A 12813-nucleotide genomic window follows, 5' to 3' on the forward strand; every position below is an offset into this window, starting at 1 on the left:
AAAAACTTTAAACAAATACGAACAGGATTTGTTTCAGGGCACACAAGCGCCCTGCAGCAGGTCCCAACAGTAGCTGTACTGGTGTGTCTTCCACAGACGAGTTAGAGACAGGCTGAGCGCCCAAGGGCAAGATGACTAACAGGGCGACAGGACAGTCACACAGGGCGGAGCGCGACACCCGGCTACGACCCCCAGATTCCACTGCAGAGCTGGCTTTGTGCGTAGGAGGCACACAAAGAAAGGTGATTCAGGCAGACATTATTCAAAAGCTACCTCGTCACGTAACTCTTTTGCCGTGTAACCATTGAATAATGTTTGGGAAAGCTTTGGGCTTTTATTTTTGTTTAAGTGTTACTCCTTGTATTTAATTTTTTAAATAACAAGGTCACTAAAACTCATGCACGCTGCAAAAAACCTCATGCAGTAGTTAAGGTAAACCATCCAAGCAGTTTTTATTCATTAATATTCATAAATACACACAGCAGCTTCATTAGAGATTTCAATTTTCCTCTTCAGTTTGAATGTGGAGTATTAGGAGAGCCTTTTGCATGTCAAGGTACAGGAAGCAGAGATCACCCCTGCACTGCTACCTACATTTACCTGCTAGAAGTAAAAATTAGTTAAGTGGAAATGATTATCATATATATTTTCTCTCTTCCTTTTGAATGTACACAATGTAACAAGAGTGACAGACCTGAAATTACAATCACCAAACAAACCCAAGATAGTTGTTGTCCACTTTCATTGGCAAATACAGCACAGAGGACATTGTCTGCGAATTGGGATGTCATCAAAGAGGAGGTGGTGGAGGCTCATTTCCTTTATTACTCTCTTTTAAATTTAGGTTTTCTAAAGCAACATCTAAAGGCATAATATCTACACAGCCCATAGCACCAAAATCTGCCATCTCCCCCCGTTCATCCTCGTCTGAGGACGAGCTCTCTTCGCGCACTAAAGTGGACAGAAGGAGCTCTTGGACAAACAGGCTGCGGTCTGCGCGCTCACTTTCCATGGACTGGCGCTCTGTTTCAGACATTTTAGGATCATTCAACCTGTGTAAGGTAAAAAGAAAGATCTTATTGGTAAAAAGTCAGTGAACAATGGCATGTTCAATTTCTACAATGTCCTACACTGTACAGGCTTCACAGGTGGCTAAATTCAGAATCTGAGACACATTATTGGAACACCTTGCTCTAATTTATCACCTTAATTATGTTGAGAAGAATTCCCTAGACTTGTAGCAATACTATTACCCTGAGGTGCAAATCTATGCTTTAATTAGATTCAACGAGAAAAAAGACATTTAGACTTCTCAAACTCCTTCCAGAGAACTGTAGTGAAAATTTTTCTGAGGAAAACAAAATTTCTTTTTTTTTTTTTTTTTGAGGAAGATTAGCCCTGAGCTAACTGCTGCCAATCCTCTCTTCCTTTTTTTTTTCCCTGAGGAAGACTGGCCCTGAGCTAACATCCATGCCTATCTTCCTCTACTTTATATGTGGGATGCCTACCACAGCATGGCATGCCAAGCGGTGCCATGTCCGCACCTGGGATCCGAACCGGCGAACCCCGGGCCACCAAGGTGGAACGTGCGCACTTAACCACTGCGCACTGGGCCGGACCCAGAAAACAAAATTTCTAACAGGTAGTATGCTTGAGGAAGTAGTGACTTCCTTAACCAGAATTTCACCTGTGGGTAGTAAAGAGGAAAGTAGCAACCCCAGTCACAAAAACACTGTAGTGACTAGAATATTTGACTGAAAGAAATCCTAAAAGTTCCCTTGACTTTTCTCTAAAGTTCCCTTCCTTTCCATCTAATTCTTCCTGAAATGAAGATATGTCCAGAAGCCCAAAAAGGCAAGAACACGAACACACACACACACACACACACACACACACTCACTCCTACATTTCCCCTACCAAGGACTGTGTGGCGGGGCCAGCGTGAGGTTAACGGCGTGGCATGCTCCTCTGACACATGCACTTGTAAGATCTGCACTGTGTTGGGGAAGTTGGTTCATCTGCATGGAGACTGGCAGTTGTTAAGAGTCGAATTCTTGTTACTAACTTGTTAAAGGACTTAAGCAAACTTCTGCTTAGTTTCAGTTTTGATTTTATTTCTCTATATTTTTAGTGGTAAAGAAAGGGAAACTAGCTGGCACACGGGAGTCAGGAAAAGTAACAAAACAGGGAGAAGATGGTGACAGTGAAAGGAGGCCCAGCAGGCATGGACGCCAGGTGCTTCCCCCAGAGAACCAGGTGCACATAGAGCCCACGATCCTCGACCAGCCGGCACCTGCTCTGCTGCCCTGTCTGTGCTGGAGGCCCAGGGGCATCCCGAAGCAACAAGGAGGATACATCCTGAGCACTTACTAGGGCCAGGCTCTGTTCTAAGTGCTTTCAACTCGTATGAGTTAGGTCCTATTATTATCAATATCTTACAGGAAGAGAAAACGGAAGCAGAGGTTAAGTAACGTGTTCAAAATCCCATAGCTATCAAGTTCAAAGTCACTGAATGACTAGATCTATGGCTCAGAAAACAAATTAAAAAGATCTAAACTTCAGAACTTAAAGAAAGCAAAAGAATCTGGAAGGTAATTACAAAAAGCCATTAAATCCGCATTGAAAGGAAATGACTGATGACACGGTGAAAAGCAAATTAAGAATATCACAAGAGAGTATCTAATGGAATAGGAGACTGAGCAATAGGCTACACATTCTCAATCAAAACTATAAAAGTGTGAAGAACTGCAATGCACTCCACGTCCTTAGCTTTTGAAAAAGACTTTGGTAAAGAAAAAAAAACCTAAGGTCAAACCTATTCTAGAAAGATAAAGGATGTACGGAAGACAAGATGGGAAGCAGGCAAACTAGAAACATACAGGCTGAGATCCCTGACCCCTTGGAGAGCATGTAATTCCAATATTACTGTTTTTAGGAAAGAAATGAGAACATGAGAAAATGTTTCATTCCTGAGGGGTTGATAAAATCTGGTTAGACTTCCTGATGGGTCAAATTTCATTTGGGATCTAGAAGTAACTGCAAAGTTTGTAAGGATCTTCAAATTGGGGTTAGCAAAACTAGCTGGCTCCACTACCAAAAGACTGGAATCTGGCAGAGGTGCTGAAACAATCACTTTTTTAAAGGTTAACCATTTTGGACTCCAAAGAAACTGCGTTCCCATCCTCCATGTTCCAGGGCAACATGGATATGGCTAGGAACCACTCCTGGTCAGAGACCAAAGGGAAGCCTCAAGCCCTATGCACAGCCCATAACAGCAGTGAGACCAGAGCCCAGGATTTCCCCGGGAAACACCGCAGCCGCTCTCCTTGCCTTGAAGATTCACAACGCACTTTAATGTATTTAAAGTTCTGAAAAGCCCAAGAATCAATTGTTTATTTTTGTTATTAGTTTTACCCAAACTTACTCATTAGGGCAGAAACTGAATATATAAAGTTCAGGGAATATTTTTGGGGAAATATTGCCTTAGGTAAATCATATGAGTCTGGAGCAAATGATAGAATGAAAGTTGTGGAAAGTGGTCGGCAAATTGTGAGGGACTATATGATGTATAATGTGAGATGACAGAAGGGGTCCTTCAAGAATCAGAGAACCCTTCAAGACAAGCAGAAGCCAAGGAAAGCACTCAGAGGCTACCCATGCCATGCCCTGTGAGCTGGGTGTCTAGTGTAGAATAACCAGAGAAAAATCCCAGATCAAGCCCACTGAGTTTGGGGGGGAGGGGGGACAGGGCAGGGTGGGAGGATATCTTTTCCAAAGGGCAGTGGCAGGACATTCAATCCACCCACAGGTCGGTGAACTCTCGGTGGACACACACTGGCAGTCTCCTTTTGAGGCAGGAACCTAGACCCAGCAAGTCCTAGGCCTGCTGTTGGTCGGCCCGTGACAGCAGGGCGGATCCACCCTCGGCTGTGCGATTTCTTATGCTGAAGCAACATTTTCTGGTAATAACCAGCACAGTTACTGACTTCGCAGAGATAATCCAAAGGTAATTCCCTACTTGAAACTTCCTCCTTAGATCCATAACAAATGATAATAACGGGTACCATCAATTGGGCCTTTATCATATGTCAGATACTGAGCCAGACCATACACACAGTAGTAATTCCATTTAATCCTCAAAATAATTCTGTCACGAGGCAAGATTCAAAGGATAGTGATGATACAATTGGGGTTTGGAGAAGTGAAGTCACTTGCCTAAGGTCCAAACTAGTAAGTGGCAAAGCTGGGATTCTAGACAGGGACCCTGTCTGCAGGGGTTCCCTAACATTTTTTATCCTGCATTCACAATACGTTATTTACAATTACACATATGTACCACTGTACTAACAGAGATATTCAAAAGTATGAGATAAAAGAAATATATACAGAAATGAAAATATTTTTTTCAAACATCCAGTTGCTATACACACTGCACTGTGGAAATAACTGACATAGTACACTAATTTTCTTCTTCTGCCTGTGAGGTTCTGGCAGAGGAATATATTCAATTGTTAACAGCAGTTTCAGAAGCAAATAAGCTCTACTCCATCCAGCAGAGCTTTTTCCTGTGTGTACTGAATATTATTCAGACCATGGTAAACTATTTTTAAAAATAGTTACTTTTGTGTGCCAACCGTAAGAATTTAAATCCTGCTTCTTCAGAAATTCTTAGAGAAACCACCACTGCATTATGAAAATCCTTTCTTATACCTTTTATATTTCACAGCAGACTGAAATTGGCAATGAAAAGAAAACAATGTTAATTATGATAATAAATGTATCTAATATGATCCATATATGTAACGATATGGTGTTTAAGTTTTATGGGGAAGAGAAACTCATATCAGATGATGATATATACCGTTAGAACAAGACCACTAGCATTCCCACTTTATCTAAAATAACTTTTTTAGATAACTAAATAACTAAAATAGTCTATTTCGTTATTTAAACTATTTATTTAAACCACTTAGTTTAAATAACTAAAATAGTTTACCTAAAATAACTATTATTTTTCCTATTCCTCGGGAAATACTGAATATGCAGTTTTGATTAGAGATATGTGAGTTTTAACAGTTTGATCAAAGGCAGAGACTTTAAGAACAGAGAAGCACAAAAGAGAAAAGATCATTTCAAACTGCACAGTGCTAATAAAACATTACTTCTCAAACAAAAATTGTATTAATATATGCACTACCTTGTTAAAAGGAACTGGGAATTCTGGATAGTCTGCTGACTGCTCTCTGTGTTAGCTGTGTTTGTTGTTGCTGTGGACTGTGTGATTGTAGTGGTGACACTGCTTGTGTTAGTACGCCGGGTGGTGTTGCGCGCGGTCTCCAGTTGTTGCCGTGCCGCCTGGGCGTGCTGCCGTTCGAGCTGCAGCTGCATCTGCAGTTGTTGTAACTGAGAAGCGGAAGGGCCAGAAGAATTAAGCTGTCCTCCTGCAGAACGTCTCACTCCCGATAACTGAGATAAAAGCTCTGCCAATGGAAAGGAAGACGATTAATGTTGACAAAGTACCGAGCAAGAGAAAACGCTACAGATCACTGTTTTACTGGAGGAACATCGAAAAGGATCAACAGGCTGGTTACTCCTGGCAACACAGAGTCTCAGCTTGGAGCTCACTATGTTTTACAATGCCTCCTGGAGGTAAGCATTGTTGTGTATAGGGAATGCAAGTATATATGAAAGTTAACCCACATACTATTATTTTTGTTTTAAGCAAAACATAATAGAGATTGTTTTTTAAATTATTTGCTTAATGGACTACTTTAGTTATATTTTCTCTTAGTATTTTAGGAGATTAAAGTGGTTCATCTACTGGTCCAATCATCATATAAGCCCTCTCAACATGAGCTCCACGAAACCAGGGATCAAGTCTACTGTTGACAGCATACCCAGCTCTTCGGACAGAACCTGACAAGAAGCAGGCACTCAAACACTGGCTGGCTGACTGAACGAATGATTAGAATGCAATCTAAGAGACCCAGATCACGTCTAACTGTGACCCTCGCACATTCGCCTCTGCCGTCTCTCTCTGGTGCTTGCTGGTCCTGTCGTTTGAAAGTACCACTGGCGACACCCAGTAAGGCTGACTGGCTCCACACTGTACAGCCTATTTAGTGGCTTGTTCCCATCCAGACGCTCTTGTTTCAATAAGGCCGTACTCATCAAGAGCAATGTGGACCTGTGTCGCTGCCTTCTCATCAGGGAGGGGCAAATGCTGCTCACCATTAAAACTCATTGACAAGGTATGTTTCTGTTTTCTTGCTCCCTGTTGCTTTATTGCAGGGGTTCTTAGACCATTCTGTCATATAGTCAATCACTAAATAAACTAATTTTCAGTGACAGAGAAAATAGAAATAATGGAGAAAATTCCTCAATTTTGAATTTTGCTCCTAGAAATTACTTTAACTTTTAGAGCCACAGGAAAATATTCCCTTTGGATGAAGAATATTTTTTTAAATCAGCAAAACTCCATTTATTGGGCTTATTACACATCCAAATGTCCAAAGCACATTTGGAATTATGATTTCACACTGTCTCTCTCACATTTTAAAGAACACTTTATGAGTAGAAGCACTCCTAGTTTCTATCACAAGATTCACACTCAGCAGTGTTCCAGGGTGCTTTGCAAGGCGCACCACGGTTTCCAGGGACACGTTCCACCACGTGCACACGTTTCAGAACTTGTACAGGCTCTGCAGAGCCTTACCGCCTGTGTGCGCTTGGTGTGTCTCTCAGATTCTCAGGCTATGGTGATTTCTGACAATTTGTTTTGACTCCCGACCCTTGTGCTCTGCTGCCAATTTCCCAGGTTGGCCACGCATTAGACCCAATGACTCAGTTACAAACTACATGTTCAGATGTTGTTGTTTTTTAGTAGGATTTTCCAAGCTATTAAAACATGTACTTATCAGTATGTTCCACAGCAATTTAGTTCAAAAATCAAAGCAAGGACAGAGAAATTCCTGCTTTACTTTCTTCCACAAGAAGAGCTTAATTCTTTAGTCATCAATTAGTTTTCTTATCTGTGTACTTATAGAGGTTGAATCATGGAATTGTGGGGGTCTTTCAATACTGAAATCTTTTATGATTTTCTGGGGTTTCAACGGAGGCCACAAACAGAACATAAAGCCATTTATTATTATCTTACGCCTCTAAGTACCTAAAGAAACGCCAGAATAATATGAACTACTTTATGTTGTCTAGTTTTAAATATTTTATACTTATAAAATATTTGGGAACTTTGTGAAGGACAGAGGAGCATGATAAGAGACTAAGAACACAAACACCGCAAAAACATTTTAAAGGAGCCGCCCTCCCCTGCCATTTCCTGTCTTAACGTGAAACTAACTCACCAGCTATAGGATCCATGGCTTCCCTATTGCTTGGAGAATATGAACTCTGAGAAGAAGAAAGTCCACCAGTAGAACTGCTAGTAAAGTGCATGTTTGATCTACGAGCACGAGGACCTCCTAATCCCCGGCCAGGGTGAAACATTCTACGTACATGTCGAACGCCACTCGATTCATCATAACTCCAAAGTTAAGAAAAGGACCCGAGTATTTCACAGCAAGAAAAAAGACACTTGAGCCCTGGCTACATAGACATGCAGATTTTCTAAATTTTCACCATTTTAGAACAGCATATGTAATTTAGAATGCAAATATCATGACCATGATGGCTATTAACTCTAAAAAAGACATTTAAATATAAAGCAATGTGTGAAAGCGTGTATATATTATATGTGTGTGTGTTTTCAAAGGGAAAAACAGTTTCTCCAGGGAGGAAGAGCTGTCTTCCTGGGCTCCCTCCACACTAACCAGTGTAAGTGTGCCAGGCGACGTGGAAGGAGGTGCCTGGTCAGAGACCTGGGTGAGATAGTCCCTTACCCTAATCCCAGCACTGGATTTCCTAAATGTTTATATCTCAGGAACCACAATTAATATGCATCATTTTTTTTTATCTGGGGAGAAGTGTGCTAATATATAAGGTAACCAAATCTCAATTATCATATATAATGAGAAAGGAACAGTTCAGATAATTTAAATTCAGGAGTAAAAGACTCCTTTTGGCTATTTTAATCTCTGTCTTCAAGTTCTTTTTCAATGCTGCTGCTAAGCAGAAAACTAGATTTAAATGTCTTATGGAAGTGGACACATAGAATAACATCGCATTTATTAAGAAGTCAAACTTGCAGCAGCCTCAACCATCTTACACGGCTGAGTGCGAGTCAGACTGAAGAAGAGCCCAAGCAGCAAACAGCAGCCAAAACTCATGAAGACAGCCTTGTATGCCCACACAGGCAAAACGTGTGTGTGGGAAAAGCCAGATATTGTGGGAAAAGAGACTATTCTTTCAAAGCAGCAAAAAGAACAGCTATATAAGATTAATTTTTTTGCTGGCTTCCCAGTGTTTTAGCAGATGGTCATTTAGGGACAGAGTGAGCAGCTCCATGGAGCCCTCAGGCGCCACCATAACGCGCATTGTTTCACTGTGGTTCTCTCGATGATGGCCTGGGCTCTACAGAAAGTGATGTTATGATCATTATATTTTGTTTTTAAAAAGTAGCTGGGTGTAAAGTACACTTTAGGAAGAGTTCCATCAAAATAGCAAAAAAAAAAGTTCTGGCACTTAAGAGGCTGGGAGAAACCACTCCCTCGTGTCAAACAGATAAAGTCGCCACATAGTAGCACTTGAAGAACCTGAAAAATTAGTATGTTTTCAGGATAACTGCTATGCCAACATTTTGTTTTCTAGAACTTAATGGTAATACTCGCTAGGAATCTAGAATGTAACATACCCTTTCTCTTATTATTACATTTTGCATAATTTCATGTCTTGCTAACCAGAAACTCTTACAAACATCTCACAAAAACGGATGTAGATGATGTGGGACATTCTATTGAATGGATACCAATTTCACTAGAGGCCCTTGAACTCGCTGAAAAAGTTCAGGATGTAAGCTTGGTTTTAAATTTTTTGCTTAGCTTCTCCATGAAGATGGAGAGAAGCATGGATCAAGCATAACCCTTCTGGGTATCGTTAGAGGATTCTTTTATACAAAATGCAAAGTGACTTCAAAGGCTTAAGTGTTCTTGGTCCATTTGGGTTTTCTTATTCTCCAAAAAAAATTCACGGCTTTCTTTATTTTGCTTTCAGTGTCGCCTGCACTGAGGAGAGAGGAAGAGTAAGTAGTCTCCTCAGTTCACTGACACTCATTTCTTAGGTTGGTTCCCTATCTTTATCTTTCCATTAGTTTCCACTTAGCTTCCCCTAACTGTACAGGGCCATATTTCCAATTAGAAAAATAGGAACTGTGAGCAAGGGATGGGAGCCGTAGGATAAGAAAACCACCAAATCAGTTTCTTCGTCAATAGGTTGAATTATGATTGCCAGGAGGCAATCAAAAGAATCAGAAGAAAATCTGGCAGACAGAAAAGTTTTGATAAGCTCTTGAATTACTTCAACCTGCAATGAAACTGAAACCTTTACATGAGAACAAAACCCTAAGTTAATAGGTGATAGTTTTAGAAAGCAATTCATAACCTGAAACCAGAAACACTGAGTTTACAGAATTAACTGCTCTGGTGGGCCAGTAATTTCCTGGAGATTACAAGGAACACTGCTAGGAACTGTTGGTAGATAGGCTTAGGACAGGAATTTAGAGCTGGACCTCACGCTGTCCGTCTCAGAGACTGGGCAGGAAACAGGTCTCTCTGGAGAAGGTCAAGGGAAAGGAGCCCCAAGATGCATACCTGCCCACCATCCCGGCACATCCTACCCACAACAGGGTAAGGCAATAGAGAAAGGGAGAGGAAGCAAATAAATCCTCCTTATATTTAATTAACTAGACTTTAATTTGCGTTAGCACTTTTCCTCTTCTGTATGAAAACACCATCCTGAAGACTTACAATCTGGTCAAATTATCTTTAAAATATCTGATTGAAGGGGTCGGCCCCGTGGCTGAGTGGTTAAGTTCGTGTGCTCCGCTGTGGCCGCCCAGGGTTTAGCTGGTTCGGATCCTGGGCGCAGACATGGCACTGCTCATCAGGCCATGCTGAGGCGGCGTCCCATATGCCACAACTAGAAGGACCCATGACTAAAAATATACAACTATGTACCAGGGGGGCTTTGGGGAGAAAAAGGAAAAATAAAATCTTAAAAAAAAAAACCGGATTGTAATGAACTAAAGATCATGCACAAGTCAACTTTCACTTAAAGAGTACGGTTCACATAACAGTCAAAGTCTATAAAAAGAGAAATAAGAAACTACACCTCAACACTGAGTCACTTTTAGAGAAAGGTCAAATAAATTCAAATAATTTGGAGATTAGTTTTTCTCTTTGGGGATATCATGCTTACAAATAATCAAAACGACAAACGTTATAAACAACTCTTTCCCTTGTTGCCTCTTAAAAGGATATTAAGTCTCTAGGGGCTCTGTGTTCAAGTGTAAGGTGAGCTGCAAAGTCGTCCGTGACATGATTAGGATCGCCTCCAGGTAATGCCGCACATATTGGACAAATCTGAAAAGAAAGTAAACAAAGCAGAGTTAATAGGTGAACAGCGAACAAAGATTTTTCTGGATGAGTATTTTACTATAAATTTTACTATTACCAAGTTTTAACCAGGCAAAAACAAGGTAGATCCTGAATTAGTGAAAAGTCCTGGAGGCCTGAATAAGAACCACAGCACATCAATGCTGTTACCACTAAAAGAGACACTCTCTCAGCAGTTCCAGACAGACAGGTCAAACTTGAGCTCTGGCAAAACTCAGAAAGTCAGCCTGGCTGACTCGTTAGCATGGTCTAGCAAAACAGTTCCATAAAAAAATTTTTAAATGTGCTATTTATATTTAGTACACATTCACATCTAAGTCCAGTCTTGAATGAATGAGACATAAGGTTCCCAGAGTAAGCCAGACCTGAGGGCCAGTCTCCGAATAAGACAGCAGAGCTCTTAGTAAAATGCAACTGCACAAACTTACATACTTTGAATGTGACACCATAAGACAGATAATGATTACTGATAACATGCAAATGTGCTCTATCAATTCATGGATGGGACTTCTAAGGGGAAGGCAGGGAGAGTGGGAGTCCATTTTTAGAACCTTATTTCCCAGAAGGATAGGAAGTGGGACGGAAGCTTGTGATCAGGTCAAGGCCAAAGAGTGGAAGGCCAATTTCCCTGTGGGCTTTAGGGCAAGGGATAGAAGGAAAAAGTAGGAATAAAACAGTGTGTACGCAAGCAGAGCTCAGAGGGCGCTTGAGTTGGGAATGTGGTTTCTGAAACAGTTGTTTCAACAGAAGTGGTGAAATAGGGGGCAAGAGAGGGGAAGGATAGAAAGAATGAGGAACTTCCAGAGAAAAGGTCCATTCTCTTCCAGAAACTCAAACGGGCAGAGATGGTCTAAGAGTGGTAGCCAAGCCTTGAAGTACGAAGAATTTCAGTCTTAAAGAACAGAGCTAAGAGAAACAGTGTGATGCACAGGAGCACGACCAAAGGGAGCCCCAGGAAATGTCCAGGTAGTTTTAGGCTTGTTCCTCTCTGGGGATGAGAGAGTTGAGGACAGCATATGTGATTCGCCTTACCAAGACATGTGCCATTATCTAAATTCTTTAACCTGGAGTAAAATTCGGGCAGTCAGTTGACCTTTTTGCCTGCTTACAGCAGAGTGGGAGAAGAGAGTGGCACTGAGACAAGGAGGCAGGGGAAAGGCGAGACTTAGCAGGACAATCCTGGGGTAGTAAGGGGGAAGACAAACTCCTCTTATTCCTAGAGCCTCAGCAAACACAACTCCCATCTTCTAATGACTAGAGAGCAGAAGTCCCCTGGAGTTTGATTTGATACCAGTTCCTTATATGCCCAGTCAGCTCGTCTGATTATCTGCCTCAGGACTCTGAGAAATGCTCAAAAAACCCTAAAGATGCCCATAAGAAATAACATTTAAGCATGACAGTGTGCAAAAGAACTAGGGAGGCCACAGCAGAATGAGCTCATGAGGCAAATGAGAGAAAGAAGTAGATAGACATGCATGTGCCTTTCTTAGAAGATGTAAGAAGGGTGGTCAGACATTTTTTTCTGTTAGAGAGAAAAGCAATGGTACCCGTTCACAAGTTTACAGATTATCAACTCTCTCTTTCCTAGGAATTTGTAGCATTCCTGTGCTGTGACATTGCATGGCAGTGTCTGATACACCTATTTTACTTTTTGTGTGTTTCTGTCTTGCCTAGCTAGATTAACTCTTTGAGAAATGCAGGACAGTGTGATTTATTTCTTGTTTGGCAACCAGACTTGCTTGTTTGGTGACCAGACTTGCTTAAAACAAAAAGACCAACAAGGTTTGGAGAAGCAGAAACTAACTCCAGTTATTTAAAAATAAAGCCAGCTTAGATATTTTGGAGAGTCTCCATTTTGTAACAATGAACAGGTGCTGGACTATGTACAGTATTATTACAATATCATAAGACTGCATGTAGAAGATTTTTAGATGCATGAGAAACATTTCCCTTTTGAGAATATCTGTCCAAAAGCTGTGATTTCTCTACATCGTCTTCTACTTTTACTTTTTATTGACACCAAATGTTTGATGCATTTCTCTGGCAACCATGTTCTTATACAGGGCAGCACAACTTCTTCGTAATTTCTACCCCCTTTTTTCCCCACACTCACCCACACAATCATTATGATTAGGTTCTTCCTGTTTCTAAAGAACTACAGAATCACTCAAACCCTACCCTCCTTCCCTTCCCAAACGACAGCCTCGGTGGCATGATACTGGAAAAAGTAATGACATTTCTCTGTACA

General features: G+C 41.1%; 1 protein-coding gene across 1 annotated transcript in view; it reads right to left on the reverse strand.

Moving 5' to 3' along the window:
* Window positions 1–427: 427 nt before the first annotated feature.
* The window catches only part of KCMF1 (potassium channel modulatory factor 1), a 67564-nt gene continuing 55178 nt past the window's right edge, over window positions 428–12813 (reverse strand). Inside the window, exons 4-7 of the mRNA XM_044772756.2 lie at window positions 10431–10532; window positions 7362–7536; window positions 5198–5480; window positions 428–1052 (exon numbers count right to left, since the gene is read on the reverse strand). Of these exons, the coding sequence (XP_044628691.1) occupies window positions 791–1052; window positions 5198–5480; window positions 7362–7536; window positions 10431–10532 (822 nt within the window). The 3' untranslated portion in view covers window positions 428–790. The remainder of the gene's footprint in view (window positions 1053–5197; window positions 5481–7361; window positions 7537–10430; window positions 10533–12813) is intronic.

Source organism: Equus asinus, chromosome 6 (assembly GCF_041296235.1).
Source record: "Equus asinus isolate D_3611 breed Donkey chromosome 6, EquAss-T2T_v2, whole genome shotgun sequence".
Classification (NCBI taxonomy): Eukaryota; Metazoa; Chordata; class Mammalia; order Perissodactyla; family Equidae; genus Equus; species Equus asinus.